At 42.5% G+C, this 24,640-nt stretch overlaps 2 protein-coding genes across 3 annotated transcripts; both read left to right on the top strand.

Annotated features, from left to right (window-relative positions):
* The first annotated feature begins 14,880 nt into the window (after positions 1-14,880).
* Positions 14,881-21,876, top strand: LOC139435724 (zinc finger protein 79-like). 2 transcript variants are annotated; one of them, XM_071206563.1, is made up of 3 exons: positions 14,883-15,257; positions 15,356-15,464; positions 20,651-21,876. In XM_071206563.1, the coding sequence occupies exons 2-3, from the start codon at positions 15,359-15,361 to the stop codon at positions 21,658-21,660; spliced, it is 1,116 nt and encodes a 371-aa protein (XP_071062664.1). In that variant the 5' UTR covers positions 14,883-15,257; positions 15,356-15,358; the 3' UTR covers positions 21,661-21,876. The 2 variants fall into 2 exon arrangements, with proteins under 2 accessions (XP_071062663.1, XP_071062664.1); XM_071206562.1 differs by having other exon boundaries at positions 14,881-15,464.
* Positions 21,877-23,309: 1,433 nt separating this feature from the next.
* On the top strand, positions 23,310-24,131 carry LOC117464008 (tripartite motif-containing protein 16-like protein). Its single transcript, XM_034106539.1, has one exon. It carries the CDS (start codon positions 23,310-23,312, stop codon positions 24,129-24,131), a length of 822 nt encoding a protein of 273 aa, XP_033962430.1.
* The last annotated feature ends 509 nt before the right edge of the window (positions 24,132-24,640 follow it).

The following is a 24,640-nucleotide window of genomic DNA, read 5'->3' as shown; positions in this document are numbered from 1 at the left end:
GTCATGTTGGTAGGATTGGGTAGGCGTGGTGTTACTTGTTGGGTTGGGGGGGGGGGCCCATGAGCGCTCAGTGCCCAGGGGCCCCTGTAGGTACTAATCCGGCCCAGATTAAACTGTGTACATCCCTGGAGGTTTAGGGGATAGAAAACACTCACATTTAAAACATATAATTAATAAATGGGTGAAAATGGCTTGTGCCCATAATGGGCAGCATTAATATATATACCCACATGCCAGCTAAGGTCAGAAGAGCTTTATTTAACAGCTGGTCTTATGTTTGTGACCCCTCCTGTTGTTAATTGATAACATTACATTACATTACATTAATTGATAAGCCTGAAACAGGCACTTGTCAAGGTTCAGAGGCACATTTTGCAAATATGGCAGTAGCCATCGATCAGCTTAAGATAAGATATACTTTATTGATCCCAAGTTGGAACATTTGCGTTACATCAGCATGTGTAACAGTTAAATATGCAGTTGTGTTTATTTGTAAATCATTTAGTATAATCACACAAATTCTGTGTTTTATATTCAACAATTCTGTGTTCTTTATTTATAGATTGTTCAATATCTGACAAGGCCGGAGATGAAATATCTACATACATCTTATAAGAGTATAATACATATGTATAATATCAGTTAAAATAAGTGCTTCAACATAGTTAACATTGCTGGAGGTATGCACACATATTGATAGATGTCTTGTAATGCACTATTGAGGAACCTGCAACCCAAGTTTTTCATTCAGTGCAGAACTACACCATAGTTGTGTAGGCCTATATGATATGTCAATAAACCTTAGAAAATCATGAAATCTTGAAAGGGATGTGCAAAATAGTCATTACATACAGTCTTTAATTAACTATTAGTAGAGAATAACGAGTAATGAATATACTTTATAGGGATCCTATTAATATCTAATAATAAAAATAATTAAATTCAATAATATGCTTTAACCACCAGGTGTCCCTTTATATCAGCTGTGCACCTTTATGGTGTAAATACAGCCTATCTACCAATTGGATCAAATATAAAAGTCAGCCGAATTAGTGTTGATACTGCAAGGAGACGTATTGTGTGAAAAGAAATGTAAGATGTTGTTTAATGGCTGATATATTTCCTCATGTTTGTCTAGAAGTCTTCTCATCAGGGCTCTATAAATACAGAACTACGGCAGATATGTAATATTTAATGCAGCCGAACCGTGTATTACAATGCCGGTATGTGATGACTTTCAAAGAGAAAAGCAAGCACACTCGGAATAAAGTATTATTTCATTTTTTTTAAATGTTTTCGGTCTGTTTCCGGTATTTTTTTAATGAGGAAGTGCTCTGAGATGTGAGACTGGAATTGCACAGGGGAAAATAACGTAGGCTATCTTTAGATGCGGATTTTGTTAAACTAATACGTTTGCACTGTGGACCAACACTATACATTGACGGGGAAGGGGGTAGCAATAAAGATAACACCATTAAACAGTTACACAACATAACAGAAATAATATCGATAGCAGCGTCCCTAGCAACCACCTTGGTAACAATGAAAACGTTATGGACGCAATTTCCTGAAGTAATCTTCGTAATAACTAGCAAACTAAAGATCATGTACATCCACTGCACACATAATCTGAAATAACAACTCATATTTCTCGCATCAAATGACATCAAAACGCATTTTAATGGCCAAACTAATTTTACAATAGGCATTTTACACCGAGAATAAAACGAAATTCGGCCATGTTTTTTTTTCTGCAGGGAGACATTTGAAGATCACGTGACGTCAAACAGAGGACATGGTGTAGTCCAAACGATAGCTGGGGATTCTGGGTAGTGTAGTGTCTTCTGCCATCCTTTACTCCGAAAAAACATTTGTCGAAGGGGAAAAATACAAAAGCATTGCACACAATTTAAACCAATCAATGTTGTGTAATCAACAAGGATAATCTGGTGTTTTTTAGTCGATGAGTAGTGCAGATATCACTGTAAAATCAATCGACAGTAAGGGGAATACTTACTTCCGGGTGTACAATTCTCCGTTATCCAATGAGAATGGACGCTCACATTGCCTTTAAGGGCGGCCGACACAAACGAATGCCGTGCTTCCATGAGCGTCCATAGAAGCATATGGACATCCCGGAAAGCTGAAAATGGACGATAAGGCCCCCCCCTATTGCGTTGGAAAAAGCCGACACAGGGGACTTGACATAACGTCAACATAGGCCGACCTGGGAGTGAGGATGTGTTGGGTAAACATGTAAGGAGTTTCTCCTGTCAATCTGCTCTAAGACAATGAACGAATTACCCCCGTTGCTAAGCAAAATCTTTTGATAACTAATGCTTAGTGGTCATGGAAGAAGCTTAAAACCAGATTTTAGACTCTAGTAAAGAGCAGTTATTATCAGAATGATATTTGACAGTGAAAGACAACATTGTAATTACTATTTCCAAAATACAGACTTCTAAAAATATTTACAGGTCAGACATTATGTGTATAAAAATACAATTCATTGGAAATCTCAAGAGACTCTCACCTACTAAAGATGTTTTTCCTGGATCACAAATAACTAAAACACTTATCACACTTTAACATATCTTTTTGTTTGCAGTTCTTGTTTCTTCTTTCTCAATGAACAGACTTTTGTTCTCGCTGCAGCTCTTCTCGTTTGCACTCCCTCATTTTTTGTTTTTGATTCTGACACAAACATCCCAAGTGGGCGGGACTTTCAGGGGTGCGTCCCCATTGGCTACTCAGTTTTTGAGTGACAGCCCACTACACCACAGATCATAGAGTGCAACTCATGCAGCAAACTCCGGAGTCCACTCGGTCACGTTAGTGTTGGTGTTTCCTGGGGAGTTTCATGAACATATCGGACTTATCTTATGGATTGCTGTGCATTATACTTGTGTTGTGTAGTTTATACTTTATTCCAACTTTAAATATTTTAATACCTGAACACACTGCTGCTGTTAAATAATTTCCCAATTTGGGATTGATAGTGTCTGTCTATTTATTTTATACATTACAAAAAAAACACATGAATGTATTTTCAAGCTAAAGGTGATGCACAATATAAACTGTATACTATTATTTTTTCAAAGACATGTTAAATTTCAAAAGCATATATTGCTATGTTTGGGACAAACAATTAAAGACTGCTTTAATTTAACAAATTCTACAAAATAAAGTGGAAGATTTGCTTTATTAAACAGACCAGACCTAGGCTGCTACACAATTAGGAACATGCTCACATCTTACTATGTTGGTCTGAAGAGCTGAAGCATTCATACAGAATGGATAAAAACGGTGTTGTCTCATTCTATATCCTGTGAGAAAATGATATACATTTAGCATTACAAATTCGACATACTATTCCTAGCCTGAGGCAGATATGAATAATCAACAGATTTGAATGGAATCTCTAACATTTTCATGTCGAATAAAGACAAAAGAGTGATTATACAAATTACATTTATTGAAATTTGAACCAGAAGATGAAGTCTCAAAGAATGTTTTAAATAAAAGGACATAAAACCAAAAGGTGGATAATAGTAAAATATATTAAATGTAAAGACATTTGGTCAAATGAAATGACACTGAGCCAGTGATAACAACGTGTGGATGAAACTGGTGCAGGTCTTTCTTCATGCCCCCCCCCCCTCAGTTCGGTCCCCTCAGAGGAAGAGTGAAAACACCACGCTACGCTGATGATATGATAAATGATCCACACTGTTAATATGAGAGGGAAATAAAGTTTTAGGAAATGAAAAATATGAAGTTAACAAATAAAACACAGCTCAGGGGCAGTCTTGGACGGTAGGTTTTCCTACAAAGTTAACTCAGCCTCCATTGATTTTCATATCAAATTAGCGTGTTAATAAAATAAGCTATCATGGCTTATACTGGCATATCTAAACAGAATCATGAAAGCATGTTGGTAGAGTCAGGCACATGTTACTGGCCTCAGGCCTAGGGGTACCTGGGCCAGCAGCAGACTCTACCTCTGTATATGAAAAACACACGAGGCAGAAATGTTAGCTTGTTTGTAGCTCAACTGCAGGATTTAATCTGCTCATTTGGAAACAATCCACAACAACAACATTTATCCATGCTCATTTCCATGAGGCAACAACACCAGAGATCAATAAGGCAACAGCATCCACATAACAACGATGATGACATGGTAAAAATACAACAGAAATGTACAATAAAATCGTCACACTCAGAATGTACTGTTATCCTCACACTCAAATTCCAATACACACACTTCAAAGAAACATATACAACCTATATGCATAAACACAATCTACCTCTCATAGTCATTTATATCATACACCAAGCAACACGTGTCTACATAGTACTGTGTAACCTGAGCGTTAGCTCCACTAGCCGTTAGCTCCGCTAGCGTCACATTGCACATAACTATACATAACTGCCTAAAACAACGATTAGACATATCACACTCAATCACAACACACTCATAACACTTATACCCCTTATACTGGGAGACTATGGTGTCATTTGTAGGACTTAGAACCCACCTGTATATGAAAAACACACGAGGCAGAAATGTTAGCTTCTTTGTCGCTCAACTGCAGGATTTAATCGGCAGGTTTCTGCCTTTGCAGGGTTCTAGATCCTCCCGAGTGGTATTGCCCTCTAGTGATCAGTCCACCACACAGTTGCAATGTAATACAGTTTAATGATTTCTAAAGAGACAACAATAAAAAATATCGGGGTGACACTTTTTAACTTAATTTATTTTGTTTTAACAATGAACTGGTTCAACCCTTAACACACACGAGTCCGTTTGAGTGTGTGCGCCGGTGTCTGAACATGCACTCATTGCTAGCTATGTAGCTAACTGTCAGGCTACTTAGCTTGCATTGTTATGGATCTAAAGTTAGCAAAAGCTAACTTTCATAGCACAGCTTTACTTCTCACATAACACAATCATTCACATTCCTAATAAACATGTTTCTTGAATTGATATTATTATATTATGATATGACTAACAACCTTTTCTTTCAGCCCTGTTTTACTGATAAACCACTCATAATTTCAATAGGTTTTCACTGAACAATTACAGAAGAAAGCACATTATATATACCGACATATATGAAGCATCTGGTATGTTGCAACTGACAAACCACATGAACAAGTGAAGATACAGTATAGACATAACATACTTTAAATAATGTTTTATTTGGTAATGTTGTGAGTGAAGTGTGTGTGATGAGTGTAAAAAATGTTATGTGGATCAGTATGTGTGAAAACTTATTAAATTATAAATGTTTCCTGGTCCACGTCAAAAATTAGCTGGTGTATCCCGAGGTGGACTCTTGCCCTCTGTCCCCTTGTCATCAGCCTCATGGTGGGCAAGAAGCTCTTAAAAAAACTGCAAGTCCTCGTCCTCCACCACTGGTGGGGTTGGCTGGGTAATTGCTGACAGCAGACAGGAGACTTCTTTAGAACGGGGACATCTCCCTCTCCCTCCCCCGTGTTTTGCCCCGGACCTCAGCATTCTCCACCTGGCTGGCTGCTGCTGGCTGGACTGGCGGGCTGACTGGTGGACTGGCTGGCTGGCTCACTTCCTCTGCCACCAGGGTGGATGGAGGCAGGGTCTGCCGGGGGACATTGCTGGACGTCTCACGGTCTATGATGAATGGGGTTAAAACCCCATCACTGCCATAAAACGCCAGGGCTTGTACCCCCCTGTACCCCTTTTTGCCTCCTTCTCCATATTCTTCTCCTTGCGGAACCTGTCCCTCAGAGTCTTCCATCTGTTTTTTACACACATCCTCTAATAAAATGAAATGAAATAATAAGTTAATAAATAATAAAGTGAATTTCTGAATTTACTAAATTATTCCTCCATTTATGAATGCTATTTTTATGCTACATTCCATGCTGGCTAAATATACTGTCTATGCTTGATAGCTGTGCATGTATTATATGTTATGTTATATATTAAGGGTAATATTGGTATATTATACATATACATATATATATATATACATTATATATTATTGGTATATATATATATATATATTGGTATATTAATATATTATTATATTAATATATTAAGATATAAGATTATATATTATGCTTATTATATTATTATTTTATTTTTTAATTATTATATTAAGATATAAGATTATATATTATGCTTATACTTATATTATTATTTTATTTTTTTTATTATATTATATATATTATATGTTATGTACGGAGCCCCTAAGGGACATGGAAAAAAGAAAAAAGAAAGAGAGACAAAAAAAAATAAAGTCAGGATAACGGATTCGTTCTCGTGCGCAGAGAAACGAATCCGTTATCCTGACTTTATTTTTTTTTTGAGAAAGTTACCGATGCACCAAGGAGGAAGTGGAACCCGAGACAACCATTTCATTGCAGACTTTTATGTTTACGTGGGGAAATGACAGTGCATACATTATTTGAGATATATTTTGAAGTCAGACTTAATTGTATGGACATTTCGGCCAGGGGTGTAGAGCTATTGGTTTAAGCACCGGATTGGCAAAAAACAGGAGAGTCTGTAAACCAGTCTGCTTTGATCTATGAATTAATGTCCGTGACTCTCAGAGTACCTGCTGCCCGCAGCTGTCACTCACACACAGCACACGCACACGCACGCACACACACACACACACACACACACACACACACACACACACACACACACACACAACACACACACACACACACACACACACACACACACACACACACACACACACACCACACACACACACACACACCACAGAGCCAGTGGCGGACTGGCCATCGGGACGTTCGGGACGAATCCATTGGGCCGGTACCGAAGTGGCCGCCCGTTGACAGTTTACGTGGGCTAGGCTGCGTGCGAGTCCCGGGCTGATTTTTAGTCCCTGTCCGCCCATCATGTATAGCTGTGAATGAAGTAGGTAAACACAGTGTAGGCGGTGCGTAAAAGCTTCTTTGAGCGCTGGTGCTGCTCTTCTCTGAGTTACACGTCCCGCTGCCTCCTGGAGTGACCACACACCCCTGGCCGAAATGTCCTTAAAGTGAAGTTCTAAGTACGATATATATCTCAAATAATGTATGCACTGTCATTTTCCCCACCTAAACATAACAGTCTGCAATTAAATGGTTGTCTCCTGTGCGCTTCACTTCCTCCTTAGCGCACCGGTAACTTTCTCAAAAAAAAAAGTGCGCGATACTTTATGGTGACCATGAGAAACTTTCTCGTGCTCACCAGAAACTTTCTCGTGCACACGAGTTAGTATCTCGTGCGCACGAGTTAGTATCTCGTGCGCACGAGATACTAACTCGTTATCCTGACTTTTTTTTTTCTCCCTCTGTTTTTTTTCTTTCTTCTTCATGTCCCTTTAGGGGCTCCGTAGTTATGCTACATTACTAGCTGTCCATTTAATGTTAAAATGAAGTAAACTGGATATAAACTCCCCAAACAGTTGAACACCTACCAGTTTCACCAACTGTCTCTGCCACCTCCCGCCATGCCTGGTTCCTCTGGTTTAGGTCCCGGTAGGTGAACAGAGTACAGTCATACAGGACTGGGACATTTGCCACGGCAATGATTAATTTATCCTACATTTTATGACATATGGAAAATAGTCAAGAACTGCGGTATCAGCATACACGCGGTTTGATTGGCTAGCGCTTGTACTGGCGGGAATTGCATAAATGGGATTTTGATTGGCTGATGCCAAGCATCGAGCCTCAAAAGTTGAACATTGTTCAACTTTTGATGCCGATAGATGCTCGCGATGCTTGCAAAGCCATGCCATGCTCCCCACAATGCAGTTCAGCGAAATGTAAAAATCTTCTACGTCACCCCATTCAAATGAATGGGCGAAGCGTTGAAAGCATTTTTCGATGCCTGTAGTGTAGACGGGGCATCAGGCAGCTACCGCACCGCAGCTGCCTGCACTGTACAATCGCTGGAGGACTGGGCTGTCACTCAAAAACTGAGTAGCCAATGGAGACGCACCCCTGAAAGTCCCGCCCACCTGGGAGGTTTGTGTTAGAATCATGGATGTATAATAAGAACTGGATACAGCGTGGGAGGCGGGACCTCATTCATTCCTATGAGAGTTGCTCATTGGCTCATGATGATACAATGGCCCAACTTTTGAGAGAGCGAAACGTCACAGATTACCCGGCATGCCTGAGAAGTATGTGTGCTCATAGCGCATGCACAATCTTAACCACGCCCCCCAAAAGGATCGTTCACATTAAGCACGTCAATTAGCAGCTAGCGGCTAGCAAGTAATTATGCTAATTTACACATCAATGATTTTCTACAACTTATAGTTTTATTTTTGAAATGTATTTAATTGTTTCTTTTAAACTCATAGTTTTGCTTTATTCTGAGAAAGTGTTGTTTTATCTTTATGATACAAAACTAATCCATTGTTCTGGCAATGTATTGGGAATACCGCAGAAAGAACAATAGGTTTATTGATATATATTTTGTATCGATAGTCATGAACTTTTTCTTGGGACAAAATAGACTCTCCATTAGCAAACGTTTACTCTGTATTAACGTTATTTTGGTGTGTAAAAGTGAGATTACATGTGTAGATGATTCAATTAATCATTTATTCGTCCCACAACGGAGACATTTACAGTGACATGTTTTTGCCATCGATTATTTTATCATACTGTTCTGTACAGAAGAGACTTTGTCATAGATTTATTTATGTGTGCCTGTTATTATTTTACCGTCCTGTACAGATGAGACTTTGTAATCAGATGTAACCTATGTGTGTCTGTGATTTTATACTGAATGTAAAGTAACTGGAAATACCAGAGAGAGAGAGAGAGAGAGAGAGAGAGACTCCTGTCCAACCTCCCAAACTTTCTTTTTATGTGTGCATTGTTATTTGTGCTTGAGCAACATTTTACTTGAAATGTATTTCAATGAAATTAGTTGTAATTATTGTCCTACATTTTAATTTGTTTTACAGAGATGTTTCACAGCTGCCTGGGCCTAGTGGCCCACAGGCGGCGTTTATCCAGCAGCCAGAACATCCATATGTTGCCTGCCCCCAGGTAAAGATCTACCGTGGCTCAAGGGCCCTTCACCAGAGCCATCACCACCAAGGACCAGCAGAACCAGCATCACTACAGCTGCCTCACCTCCATCCTGCGGCTGCCACCAGGTCAAGATACACCTCAGCACAAAGGCTCCACCACAGCCATCACCTTCAACCCAGCCTGCAAGGAGGTCTCGTGGAGGTCTCGTATAGCACTTGTACCCCCATCTTCACAGCAGCCAGATCCACTGTCTTGGAAGACAGACAAAGACCTTGACAATGTCTTTACATTTATAATGAATAGTTGGTTGAAAGTTCTGATGTTCAATATTGCAAATAGTGAGATTTTCCAGTTTCTTATATTTATATAAATAGTTGGTTGAAAAAAACTAATTTATAATAGATTTATGGTTTAAAAAAAAAGTTTGAATGCTCAATTTGTATTTGTACACATCACATGAACCTTGGTATGTAATATGAAGTCATTATTCAGTCCTAATGTATCTCAATCCCTGCTGTGGTGAAAGTAGAGTGATAGCACCTATTTTACTCAAAATTCGAATTACATTTTTTTCATTTTAGACATGAATAACACATTTATATACAGTGTAATTCAAATATTTCACTGCTTTTGTGATCCTAAGACTTTGGTAACCACATCTAAAACACCAAAACAATTCGATCACATGAGTAAATTTGTGTTTTCACAAGAGTTTTGAAGATTTTCTGAAAATCGGATGTCAAATGTTAAGCGTTTGAGCTACTTATCTCATCAGACAGTGCTCTAAGGTGAGTAAGTTGCATACATTGCAATACCAGAGATTGTCCTGAACATTTTGATATCTAACACATGGGGTGCCATGTTAGAAGAAATACATTTAAAAGGTGATTTAAGAAAAAAATCTAAAAATCGAGAAAAATACCCTTAGACTCCAGAGGGTTAACCACTGCTTACTGAGACTTCAGAGGAGGGGAATAGATTGTGCAGTTATGCTGGGTGCCTGCACATGAGGGGGTTCAAGGGAATGAGCATGCTGATAAGTTAGCAAAAGAGGCATTACAAAAGGAAATAGCAATACCAGTTTCACTTGGAAAAGGAGAAGGAAAAGCAATAATTAAGAAGAACGGTATGGAAATATGACAGAAAAGGTGGGAGGAAGATAAGAAAGGGAGGAAATACCACAAGTTACACAAATCAGTCATAATAAAGTATACAGAAAGAAACAGACGGGAGGAGATCACAATCACTAGACTCAGACTGGATCATACAGGATTAAACGGCACAATGTTTTTAAAGGGAAAAAGCGAAGTTGAAGAATGCAGGGGGTGTGGAGTGAAAGAAATTGTGGAACACGTCCTATTACACTGCAACATGTGTCATAGTATTGTTAACTGACTACAAGGGGAGTTGTCATATATACGTTACGGCATGTTTACGACAGTTACAGTAAGTGGGGGTGGCGAGAGAACCACCGGAGGCAGCAATAAAGAGTCCTGTTAAATAACCAACTGTTCCGTTGTCTGTTAATATCCAAGATATTACATGGTGTCAGAAGTGGTCGAGGATGGCAAAGTTTCAACCACCAGAGAGTTTTTGTTTCGAGAAACCCGCCGAATGGTCAGACTGGAAGAAACGGTTTACACGGTACAGGACAGCTACTAAGTTGGACAAAGAAGAAGGTCCAGTTCAAGTAAGCACGCTGGTGTATGCGCTCGGGAAGGAAGCAGAGAACATTCTCAGCTCTTTTACCTACGGGGAAGAGGAAAATGAGTCGCAGTATGATGTTGTACTGGCGAAATTTGACGCATATTTCATCCCGAGACGCAACGTTATACATGAACGGGCATGTTTCAACCAGAGAGTGCAGCGCGCGGGAGAGCGAGCAGAGACATTCATCCGCGCACTATATGAGCTGTCGGAACATTGCAACTTCGGAACGGCTCGTGAGGAAAACATAAGAGACAGAATCGTGGTGGGAATTCTAGACAAGGATCTGTCTCAGAGGCTACAGCTGATCCCTAACCTCACTCTGGAGATTGACGGTACAAGAGGCGCGTCAATCAGAAGAGGTAAAAGCTCAAGTTAACCAGCAGGGAGAGCGGGCTTACGTCGTGCAGGAAGTAGCACAACGGCATAGCAGAGGTGCAACACAGAAGTGGCGGCATCCACAGAGAGAGAGGCGCCAAGAGAGAGAGAGTGAGAATGACCACAGGAAGTGCTGGCGGTGCGGCAAAATGCCACACAGCCAGCAGCATGACTGCCCAGCAAGGAGGTCTACTTGCAATAATTGTGGGAAAAGTGGACACTGGGAAAGGGTGTGCAAGAGCAAGCAGGTGAGAGAAGTGACTGAGGGTGAGGGATCAGAAGATGGACAGTATTATTATCTGGGCTCAGTTAATAGCATGCCTCACAATGATAATGAATGGACAGTCACATTAGAGATTGGCAGCTCACCTGTAGAATTTAAAATAGATACTGGAGCCGATTGTAGTATCATAAGCGAAACTGTGTACAAAACACTGGAGCCAAAAAGGGTTCTACAGAGGCCAAAGAAGGTGCTGAGTGGTCCCGGGGGTGGATTGAACTGTTTAGGGCAGTTTATAACTCAGACCAGCTACAAGGGGAAAACATACACATGCAGGCTCTATGTCATTAGAGGGCAGAGTGTGAATAACCTACTCAGCAGGCCAGTAGCTGTAGCTATGGGGTTAGTAAAGCGAGTGGGCGAGGTCAACACCAGTGAACAGGAGTTTGGCTTACTGAAAACACAGCCTGTGAAGATAGCTTTAAAGGACAATAACCAGCCCTATGCAGTATGCACAGCACGCCGGGTCCCCATACCGCTCCTGGGTGCAGTGAAAGAGGAGTTGGAGAGGATGGAAGCCAACGACATCATTGAAGCCGTGACTGACCCAACAGAGTGGTGCGCACCCATGGTGCCAGTCCAGAAAAAGTCTGGAAAAACACGCATCTGTGTGGACTTAAAGAAGCTTAATAAGGCTGTCAAAAGGGAGAGATTCATCTTGCCGACATCAGAGGGGATGATAGCTCAGCTCAGCGGCTCCACAGTCTTCTCATCACTTGACGCAGCGTCAGGGTTCTGGCAGATCCCACTGGACAAAGACAGCCAGAGGTTGACCACCTTCATCACGCCGTACGGAAGGTACTGTTTTAAACGTCTTCCCTTTGGGATAAGCAGCGCACCTGAGATATTTCAGAGGAAGATGGTAGAGACGCTGGAAGGGCTGGATGGCGTTGCCGTCTACATGGACGACATCATCATCCATGGCAGCAACACCAGCGAACATGATGAGCGGCTGCAGAAGGTTCTGGATCGGCTGGAGTCTGCTGGCCTGAAGCTGAACAATGAGAAGTGTGTGCTGAGAAAGGAGGAGCTGCACTTCCTGGGTCAGGTGATCAACAAAGATGGTGTACGACCCGACCCGGCCAAAGTGTCTGCAGTCAGCAAACTTGAACCACCAGAAAACGTGCAGGAACTAAAGAGAGCACTCGGCATGATCAACTACCTGGGGAAATATATTCCAGACCTCTCCACAGTGGGCCAGCCACTATATGCACTGCTAAAAGCAGACTCGGTGTGGATTGTGGGGTCCCGGCGCAACAAGCAGCCTTTGAGCGAGTTAAAGAGCTCCTCACAACGTCACACTACCCTGGTGTACTATGATGTTACCAGGAGCACAGTGGTCTCAGCAGACGCAAGCAGTTATGGGATAGGCGGTGTCCTGCTGCAGCTCCATGGCGAGGACTGGAGACCGGTAGCATACTGCTCAAGGCGACTGAGCGACGCTGAAACCAGGTACGCTCAGATAGAGAAGGAGTGCCTGGCGAGCGTGTGGGCGTGTGAGAGGTTTCAGATGTATCTCTACGGCCTGCCAGCATTCAAACTGATTACGGATCACAAACCCCTCATCCCACTGATGAACTCCAGGGATCTCGACAATGTGCCACTCCGCTGCCAGCGACTCCTCATGCGGTTGATGAGGTTCAACCCGGAGGCTGAGTATGCTCCGGGGAAAACCCTGGTGGTGGCAGACACACTGTCCAGGAGCCCACAGGAAGACAAGGAGCTCAGTAGAGACACAGACGTGGAGTGTTACGTAGCAGCTGGTGATGAGCAGCATTCCAGCATCGCCGAAAAAGATAGACAGCATCCGCGCGGAGACGGCAGCGGACGAGCAGCTCCAAGAAGTGATCAGGTACATACAAGCGGGGTGGCCTGAACACCTAGCACACATAAACACCTGTGTTAGGGAAGTACTTTCCCGTTAGGAACGAACTGTCTATGCATGATGGGGGTAGTGACCAGAGGGAGTAGAATAGTGATACCAGGGAGATTGAGGTCAGAGATACTAGAACGCATACATGAGGGCCATCAAGGTCTTAACAAGTGCAGAGACAGGGCCAACACTTCGGTGTGGTGGCCTGGCATAGCCACACAGATCACACACAAAGTCGAGAACTGCATGTACTGTCGTGAGCAGAGGAGAGCACAGAACAGAGAGCCTCTCCTGTCAACACCTCTCCCAGACAGGCCGTGGAAGAGAATTGGCATAGATTTATGTGAACATGAGAGAGAGAGTTACCTAGTCATAGCTGACTACTACTCTAGATACCTGGAGATACTCCACATGCCTACCACGACTAGTGCACATGTGATCTTGAAGCTGAGAGCCACGTTTGCCCGGCACGGAATACCGGAGCAGGTTGTCAGTGACAACGGACCGCAGTTTCAGCAGCGATGTCTTCAGAGGCTTTGCCTGTGACATGGACTTTACGCACACAACCTCTAGTCCCCACAAACCCACAAGGAAACGGTTATGCTGAACGTGCAGTCCAAACGGCAAAGGGGATTCTGAGACAAAAGGACCCCCTACTTGCTTTAATGGTTTACCGTTCTTCTCCACACAGCAGTACGGGTGTCAGTCCGGCAGAGCTCCTAATGGGCAGGAAAATCAGGACGACGCTGCCCACTCTGGCCAAGAACCTGCAACCAAAGTGGCCGAGCAGACATCACATCAGAGCTCGAGATGCTGCGGAGAAGAGCAAACAGGCCTTCTACTATAACAAGCGCCATGGCGTGAGAGAGCTCACACCACTGCAGCGAGGAGACCATGTTCTCACCAGACTGGACAATCAAAAGACCTGGTCCACACCTGCAGTAGTGGCAGGTGAGAGTGTTACACAGAGGTCTTATCTCATCGAGACGGAGCAGGGTGCTCTGTACAGACGTAACCGTCGACATCTCCAAGCGGTGCCCGTAGCAGGGCCTCCAGCGAACGACGACACAAATCCCAGGAATAACACACCAGACATTCAGATGAGCCCAGAACATGGCTCGCCTGGTCCAACAAGGAACACTGATGGACTGAAGAAAGAATATCTAAGTTATTGATATGTGTTATATTGTTAAAAGGGAAAAAGGGAGATGTCATAGTATTGTTAACTGACTACAAGGGGAGTTGTCATATATACGTTACGGCATGTTTACGACAGTTACAGTAAGTGGGGGTGGCGAGAGAACCACCGGAGGCAGCAATAAAGAGTCCTGTTAAATAACCAACTGTTCCGTTGTCTGTTAATATCCAAGATATTACAACATGTACAAAACAGAGAGGGAAACACGAAGAGACAGGGTCAGAGAGGCAGGAAGGGAGTGGAGCCTGATGGGGACACTGGGAACAGAAGGTGAGGGGGTAAGAGCTACCAGGAAGGCCATTCTTAAGTATTTGAGTGAAACAGGATTGACTGGAAGAATTTAAAACAACGTAAATACAGTGGTATAATTCCACAAGTGGTGATAGGATGATATGGTGAAACACACTCTTGTACAGTAGGTGGCGGTATGCACCTTAAAGTAGTTTGAAATCCGCCAAAAACCGAGAGAAGAAGAAGAAGAAGACAAAGAAGAAGAAGCTAGACCCATGTGGCGTCTCGTCGCTACGGTTCTCTCTCTCTGTGTTCCTGAGAAAGTGTGTGTGAGCTCCAGCACTACTGATCCATCATCTGTGTGTTTGGATAAACCTCTGAATGGACTGTGTGCTCTTTTTTCTGGAGCGTTTACCTCGGACTATAGGAGCTAGCTTAGCATGCTAGCTGGACACACGTTAGCAACACTAGTCAGAGTGAGAGTTTGATGGAGAGAGAAACGGTGTGTTTAACGGAGTCTGCAGGAAAAGGTGATCTAGGAAACATGAGTAAAGTCCAAATGCTGCTGTCGTTGAAGAAGCAGCGAGTCACTGCTGCTAATGAAGAGATATTTGCTCTGTTTGAAAAGACGATGGCAGAGCTCGAGGAGGAGCTGTCTCTTTCCAAAGAGGAGAACAAGAGACTCCAGCAGCTACTGGACGCTGTTTTACAGCCTCAGCTTCGGATACACAGAGCAGGTATGTTCCCTTTACCCTTAATCAACACTTTACACTTGATCAACCATCAACTATCTAAAATAGTTGTGTTAATTAAACGCACAAGGGGTTCTTGAATGAAATAATATTATAAAGGTAAACAGAACTGATAAACGGACAATCTACTCCTTAAACAAAATAAACAGAGACATATTTCATGCATGGATCCATTATATTGAAAGTTTTCAGCACAACACAAGCAAAATTAAACAGTCGCTCTGCGATAAACCAAACGTGTCTTTATTGCCTAATCCAGGCTACTATTGTTCCGCCCCGTCGGCGGCAAAAACAGAAATGTTTGTCTGCCTTTTCAGGCTATCAACAAAAGAAAAATACAAAGATCAGCGTGGCACAAAGGAGCGATCTCACCCTGTGTCGGAGAGAATCTCTCTCTATTTGTGCGCGTCCTCGAGGAGACGTGCTTCCAGGTCGGTCGATGCAATATCCACAATCAGTACTTCCAGTTACAGTATTACACATGTACTTTATTATAATAATTTAAATGTATTACGTTAGAGCAAACCTACCAACATAAATATATTTATAAAAATACATACATTGAATAATATGCCATTTATGTACTGATTTAAATAGTATCCATACATGTAGGCACTAGTTGGTTAAATGTGACATACCATTGATATTTAGTTTTAATGTGCTTTTGTATTCACCTTTTCTTTTTAAATGTGTAAAAGCAAATAAAAACAAATACTTTTGATTAATTCAAATTGCGCGAGAATAATTCATGAACAAATCAATGAATAAATATATTCAATAATAAATTAAACACATCTAAAATGTTACTTGATAAAGAATAGGGGAACTAGCACAAAGGTCATTAAGTAATTAAAACATTAATATAAATTAATGTAAAATCTCATCATTCAATTATTGCCAACATGTATTTATAATATATTCTGTATATATATTTAAGTTAAAGCCTTTTATTGTCATTATACACAGAGTATAACGAGATTCAGAGTGCAACTCTGTCCCGGTGTGCAAAAAATACAAACACATACATAACACTAAAAAACACGACAATAGGACAGACACATAAACAATCATACGGGGGAATAAATAGTTAAACATATTGACATAAAAGTATGTGTATGTGTGAGAATAGTTATGGTTATTGCACTATGTGTGGTGGTTAAGCAGCCTGGGCGGCCCAGTGGTCGAAACTGTTTGTCCGTGACTTGAAGCTCCTGTATCTTCTCCCAGAAGGCAGGAGAGAGACCAGTCTGTGACCTGGATGAGAGCTGTTCCTTTATTATTTTGTTAGCGCTGTTGGGGCAGCGGGAGGTGGAGATGTGTTCCAGAGAAGCAGGGGGCAGCCGATGGTTTTCTCTGCCATCCTGATCACTCTCTGCAGGGCTTTCTGTCCGCGCTGAGGCATCCTGCATACCGCCCCGAGATGGAGTAATGACAGCACATCTCGATGGTCGTCCCGTAGAAGAACATCAGCAGCTTCTTGTTAAGTCGGTTTCTCCGAAGCACCCTCAGGAAGTGCAGTCGCTGCTGGGCCTTCTTAACTGCTGCAGTGGTGGATGCTGTCCAGCTGAGGCTCTCCGAATGTGAACCCCCAGGAACTTAAAGGTGGAGACCCTCTCCACTCTCTCTCCATTGAGGTGAAGGGGGGGCGGGTTCTGGACGGTGCTTTCTGAAGTCTAGGATGATTTATTTTGTTTTGCTTGTGTTCAGATACAGATTATTTGATGAACACCACACAGACAGCTTCAGGATCTCGTCCTGTATGCCGACTCGTCGTCTCCCTTATATATTTGGCCGGCCACAGTGGTGTATCTGCAAATTTGATAATGGAGTTGGAGAGGTGAATGGGAGAACAGTCATGTGTGTAGAGAGCGTAGAGTAGAGGGCTCAGCACACAGCCCTGTGGGGAGCCATGGCGGAGGGTGCGGGTAGAGGAAGCAGTAGGGGCCTATTTTCACTGTCTGAGGACGGTCTGTAAGGAAATTATTAATCCAGTCGCATAAGATGGAGGGGGAAACCTAGGCTTGACAGTTTTTCCACTAGTATGTCAGGTACGATGAGGTTAAAAGCTGAGCTAAAATCGACAACAGCATCCTTATATAGTTGACAGGGCCTTCTATGTGGCTCACAGCTGTGTGAAGGACCATGGCGATGGCATCATCCGTGATCTGTTGGGATCTATAGGCAAACTGATGAGGGTCGAGGGAGGGTGGGAGGCTGGCTTTGATGAAGTCGGCTATCAGTCTTTCGAAACATTTCATCACCGCCGATGTTAGGAGGGCTATGGGCCTGTAGTCGTTGGAGCTCTCTGACTGGTGTCTTTTTGGGGGACAGAATGATGGTAGCCGTTTTCAACAGGATGGAATGCAAGCTTGTGACAGGACAGGTTGAATATCCTGGTCAGGACCACTGAAAGCTGGTCAGCACAAGCTTTGATTACTTTGCGAGTACTTCATCGGGTCCTGCAAGCTTTTTCCAGGATTCACAGACCTCAGCGTCACCTGATGTTTCTTTGAGAGTGGGAGGTGGTATGGAGCTGGTAGTTTGCAGGGACAGGGGCAGAGTAGAAAAGTGGGGGGGGTCTGCTAGCCTCAAAGCGAGCAAAGAAGTGGTTTAGTTCCTCTGCAAGGTGGGCGTCAGCTCTAGTAGTGCCAGATGTTTTGCCCTTATAGTTGGTTAGCTGTTGAGAGCCCTGGCAACGCACCGTGTGGATTTTATGAGTGAGATTCTCCTCCACTTTTCCCTTGTAGTCCTCCTTTGCAGCCTTGATGCTTCTCCTCAGATTCGCCCTTGCCAAGCCGTCCTGAAGGCTGTGTCACGAGAACTCAGGAGAGACCGCACCGCTCTTGTCATCCATGGTTTTTGGGTTTGGGTAGACCCGTATGCGTTTTTACACAGTTACAGTGTCTGTGCAGAACTTGATGTAGGATAAGACAGGCTCTGTGTGTTCCTCCAAGTCTGTCCGTTCAAATATGTCCCATGCTGTGTGTTCGAAGCAGTCTTGCAGTTGTGAGAGGGCCCCCTCGGACAGGTTCTGATATATTTGACCACCGGCTTGGTGTTACTTCTGAGGGGGGTGTAAGCTGGGATGAGAAGCAGTGAAAGGTGGTCAGATAGACCTAAATGGGGGAGTGGTGCCGCTCTGTAGGCATGCTTCAGGTTAGAATGTATCTTTCCTCTGGTGGTACATATTATATAGCTGCGCCGCCTCTATTTGTATATAGGGTAAACACTGAAACCAATTAAAATAAACAAAAAACATTTAATGAGAAGGTGTCCAAACGTTTGACTGTACTGTATATAGAAAACACACACATTTTAATATTGTCATCTATAATCAGGGGTGCACATAACTTTTTTGCCCTGGTTCTCAAATGAGCACCTGGAGATGTTGCTTGGTGCTCATCCTTAAAATGAAATAAACCATAACTTTTGAGGGGGGTCTTGACTTTATTTGCCAGACACACGGCACTGAACACAGAACACACATGCAGAGGTGAACACAAGACAACATTAGCACGACCAGTAATCCTACAAGCTGTCATCACTTCCCTCCTGACTGTTCTCCTCACTGTCTTCCTCTCTGTCAGACATGGTAGCTGATGATGTAGGCTTACTACTTTATCTCTGGTTGAGTCTGTGATTATCTGCTTGCATCCACATGTCAACAGCTGGTTTTGGGTCGAAAGTCTCTGTTGTCATCTTAGACAAGTGGATGTAATAAAATAAGTATGTGAACATAACCAATAACCTACCATAGCCAATAACAAATTAATGTAACTTATTTTATTTATGTTGTTCATTCATATCTTATTTTACCTTAACATTTATTTATTTATGCATTTTTTTTTTATCTTTCCAGTTTTAAAGGATATTTTTGGTTTACTGTCCTATAGTATGCATTGGAATGATTTCAAACCTGTTTATCCCAATAATTATAAAGGAGTGCCTTGGATATATGTGTTTACATAAATTGTGATCAAACCGTTTGAACTTAGACTAAAGTGAACTATCTAAACACTCAGAGTCCTTTACCTCACTGAGCTGTAGTATCAGCCTCTCAGTCTGACTGGAGAGGACTCTCCCTCCACATCATTGTAGAAACATCTTCTTCTTACATCCGTTAGAGTAGCTAGCACCAGATTCTAATAACAACAGCGCCGGAACCGGTGCACCCTCTCTCTCTCTCTCACGCTCACTCACACTTTGGCTGTGAGCTGTGGGCGCCAGATAAGCCAACATCCCCCATTTTCATCACTTACAGCGCCCATCGCACAGGGCAAATGAAAACGTGTAAACCGGGGTGAAAAGGGTGTTACATTTACTTAATTATGAATGTTGTTACATCAAGGCCGAAAATTAGGATGAGCCCCAACGGTCAAAAATGTTTTTTCCCTCCCAGAACTGCTAGCGCAGCGCCTCCCCAGTTCTGGCGCCCGAGGCGAACATCTATAACGCCAGTGCTACGGGCCGGCCCTGAGTTCATATGCAACTCGCACATAACTTTATCTCTCTTCTCTTCTCTCTCCTCTCTTCTCTATTTTCTCTCTCTCCTCTCTCTCTCTCTCTCTCTCTCTCTCTCAATGTTGGTACGCAAATGCGCCTTTTTTAAAATGACCCAGTGCTCTTTTTTTGGTGCGCACCAGTTATGTGCAGCCCTGTCTATAATCATTTATACAAGCGCAACTTTGAACATGTACAGCAGTAAAATGCAACATACAAAATAATCAAGAAACAACATAAATTAAACACTGACAGGGAACATTTTACTGCACCATCATCCCTTTTACATAAGAAGGTGCCGTAAAATGTTCTGTTAATACTTGCATACTTTTAGTCAAATAAGGTTTGAATGCAGGATTTTAATTTGTAACAGAGTATTTTAATTCTACACTGTAGGCGTAGTGTATCTGTGAACGATCTCAAATACAATTCATTGTTTACATTGCGGCTAGTGCTACGCCAGAAGAAAAAAACCTTTTTCATTTTCAAAGGGGCTGGGCTACTTGAGGTGAATTGAGCCAACACAAATACACAATAGGTGGGACTAAGAAAAAATATAAAAACAAAGGCATTAATTAGTTCTGCAAAATGTCCCCAATTGTAATGGTGATTAGATTTGTAAATGCTAACACTTAACAGTTTGTTCTGACTGTGTTTCCTGTTTCCTGCAGATGTCCCGAAGCTGGTGGTGGTTAAAGAAGAGCTTCTCCCTGACCTGCAGGAATGGAGCACCAGTCTGGACCAGGAGGACCCAGAGCCCCTCCCACACATTAAGCAGGAACAGGAGGGAGAGCAGCTTCAGGAGCTGGAGGAGGCTGATATCACCAAGTCCACTTTCACTCCTGACCCTGTGAAGAGTGAAGATGATAAAGAGAAACCTCAGTCCTCTCAGCCTCATCAAAGACAAACTGAACACATGGAAACAGAAGCTGATGGAGATGACTGTCGAGGACCAGGACCAGCCAGGAACTCAGATCCAGAGAGCAGTTTACAACCAAAGACTGAGGAGGACACTGGAGACTCTTCTGAACCTGGTACTGAAGACTCTTCTGAAACTGACACTGAAGACAGTGCTGATTGGAAAGAGACCATAGAACCAGCATCAGGCTCAATCTCACTGAAACATAGACATGAATCTGTCAGTGATCCACGACATAGTGCTGAACATCAACCATTCAGCTGCTCAGTCTGTAAAAAAGCTTTTTCACAGAGTAGATGTTTAAAGAAACACATGAGAATCCACACGGGAGAGAAACCACACTGCTGCTCAGTCTGTAAAAAAGCGTTTTCACATAGTGGAACTTTAAAGGAACACATGAGAATCCACACAGTAGAGAAACCACACTGCTGCTCAGTCTGTAAAAAAGCGTTTTCACATAGTGGAAGTTTAAAGAAACACATGAGAGTCCACACAGGAGAGAAACCATTCAGCTGCTCAGTTTGTAAGAATGCTTTTTCACAGAATGGAACTTTAAAGGAACACATGAGAATCCACACAGGAGAGAAAGCACACAGCTGTTCAGTCTGTAAGAAAGCTTTTTCACGGAGTATAGGTTTAAAGGACCACATGAGAGTCCACACAGGAGAGAAACCACACAGCTGCTCAGTTTGTAAGAAAACTTTTTCACATAGTGGACATTTAAAGAGACACATGAGAGTCCACACAGAAGAGGAAAAATAGAGCTGTACGGTTTGTGACAAAATATTTAAATGGTTAATCATTTCAAAAGACACAAGTGTGTTGGTCGTCAGCTGCTTCTGTAACTGTAAGGGAATACATTTGTCTATTTTGTATCCTGATGACCTAATGCCGTTACATGTAATATGTTACTCCCTAAGCCTGATTTCACCCGCTTGCAACCGATTCACTAATAAACAGAAATGTTCATTTCTTTGACCCCTTGACTCGACTATTTCTTGTTTAATAATCGTTACATCTCCTCGGGACCAAGTTCCCGTGTCCTACCTTTCACCTGCTGATCACCCACTGCTCATTTAAGGTGGACTGACCTTCCCTCCTCCTGCTCTTTTCTCTCCTCCCCCTTTTTCTCACTGCAGGTAATCAGCTGATCACTTCCTGCCTCTGCAGCTGGGCATTTTCTTTGGTGTAAATAAATAAACTTCTGTTCTCTTTCACCCTGACTGTTATTGGTTGTTGTGTGTTACTTTCTCCATTTCCCTACACTTTATTAGGGATGTAACAAACACATTAATCTATAAAAAATGAAATAATCCAGTAATTCAATATATATGATTCTAAAATGGGATATTACGCACAGTAAGTAGTAAGTAGTGGTTGATGCCAATACGTCTCAGTTTATGCTGCTTTATACTTCTACTTTACTACATTTCGGAAGACAGTATTGTACTTTTTAATCCACTGCATTAATTTCACAGCTTTTAGTTACTAGGTAGATATAGATTATTAGATCATTCAAAAATATAAATCAATTATTAAATACACCTTGACAGTTATTTATAGGATAAGATATCCAGCAGCAGGACATAAGGTTATTCAAATTAGCTCTACATTTACTAACTGTGATAACACACACATACTTTTGGTACTTTAAGTACATTTTGATACCAATGCTTTTGTACTTTTACTTGTAACACAGTATTTTTACCCTGTAGTATTTGTACTTTTGCTTTAGTAGAATATCTGAATACTTCTTACACCACTGCTACCATAAGTGTGGAGCTGTGTGCTACAAAAGCCTGAATTTAAAACAAATACTTTACAGCTGAAGACTGTTTTCAAATGTAGAGCAGGTTGTAAGCGCCGCTCCGTTTGTAAATTCCTCCCCTTCAGATCCACGCTGAGGAGGATGGGTGTAACCAACATGTGGGTAAAGTACAAGAGCTGATAGGCCACATTCTCTGCACACACACACACACACACACACACACACACACACACACACCACACACACACACACACACACACACACCCACACACACACACACACACACGCTGTTCAGATCACAACTCACATAGTTTCAGCTCTCAGGAAGTGAAACTCAGACACTCGCTGCCACTGAGAGGTGAAATGGTGCAGAAAGGAGTTCAGCGGGAGCGGGAAACCTTCTCTTGTTCCATCTGTCTGGATCTACTGAAGGATCCGGTGACGACTCCCTATGGACACAGCTACTGTATGAAGTGTATTAAAGACTTCTGAGATGGAGAGGATGAGAAGAAGATCCACAGCTGCCCTCAGTGTAGGCAGAGCTTCACACCGAGGCCTGTCCCGCTGGAAAACACCATGCTAGCAGCTTTAGTGGAGGAGCTGAAGAAGACTGGACTCCAAGCTGCTCTTGCTGATCACTGCTATGCTGGTGCTGAAGAGGAGAGACGCTGAGCTGAAGCTGCTGTCTCACACAGAGGATCACAACCAGTTTATGCACAGCTACCCCACACTGTCAGCCCTCAGTGAACCTACACACTCCTCCAGCATCAACATCCGTCCTCTGAGCTACTTTGAGGACGTGACGGCGGCTCTGTCAGCAGTCAGAGACAAACTACAGGACATCCTGAGAGAGGAATGGACAAACGTCTCACCGACTGAAGTGGATGTTTTACTGTCAGCAGCAGAGCCCACCACCAGAGCTGGGTTCTTCAAATATTCACAAGAGATCACTCTGGATCCAAACACAGCAAACACACAGCTGGTATTATCTGAGAGGAGCAGAAAAGCAACATACATGAAACCACAAAAGTCTTATTATAGTCAGCCAGCCAGATTCACTTTATATCCTCAGGTCCTGAGTGGAGAGAGTCTGACTGGACGTTGTTACTGGGAGGTGGAGTGGAAAGGGGCAGGAGTTGAAGTAGCAGTCGCATACAAGAATATCAGCAGAGTAGGGGGTGGGAATGAATGTGGATTTGGAAACAATGACAAATCTTTGATGTTATATTGTAACCAAAACAGTGAATCATTTATTTACAACAGTATCAAAACTCCCGTCTCAGGTCCTCAGTCCTCCAGAGTAGGAGTGTACCTGGATCACAGAGCAGGTGTTCTGTCCTTCTACAGCTTCTCTGAAACCATGACTCTCCTCCATAGAGTCCAGACCACATTCACTCAGCCTCTACATGCTGGCGTTTGGCTTTATCCTAATGAAACCACAGCTGAGTTGTGTAAACTGAAATAGCCGGAAGTCATTTGAGGAACTCTTCTACTTCTTAAACTCATTGTGTGTCCATCATTGTTGCTGAGAGCTGATTGTTCATGTCTTCACTGCACAGAGATCAGCTGTCAATCAAACATTATGGGATGTGCTTTAGCATCTTCTCATGAGTTGTTCTGTAGAGTTTCTTTAGGAGGCGCTCCTTCCTGTGTCTGTTTAGCTATGGAGGCTGTCACTGCTCAGGAGGATTTCTGTTAACCTCAACTGATATTTCTCTGCATGAAAATGTAAACATTTCTCTAAATATTTGTTGAATAGGTATTTTAGTTTTGACTAAGTCTCAACGTGTTGAATGCATTAATGAAAGTTTGAAGGAGGAAAGAAAACACACTTCGGAAGTTTTTCCTTGTACGATGTGAGGGTCTAAGGACAGAGGGTGTCGTATTGTCATTCTGATATTCTGTACACACTGTGAAGACCACTGAGACAAATGTAACATTTGTGATATTGGGCTATATAAATAAACATTGATT

Source organism: Pseudochaenichthys georgianus, chromosome 18 (genome assembly GCF_902827115.2).
Source record: "Pseudochaenichthys georgianus chromosome 18, fPseGeo1.2, whole genome shotgun sequence".
In the NCBI taxonomy this organism is placed as follows: Eukaryota; Metazoa; Chordata; class Actinopteri; order Perciformes; family Channichthyidae; genus Pseudochaenichthys; species Pseudochaenichthys georgianus.
This window is presented reverse-complemented; position numbering and strand designations above follow the sequence as displayed.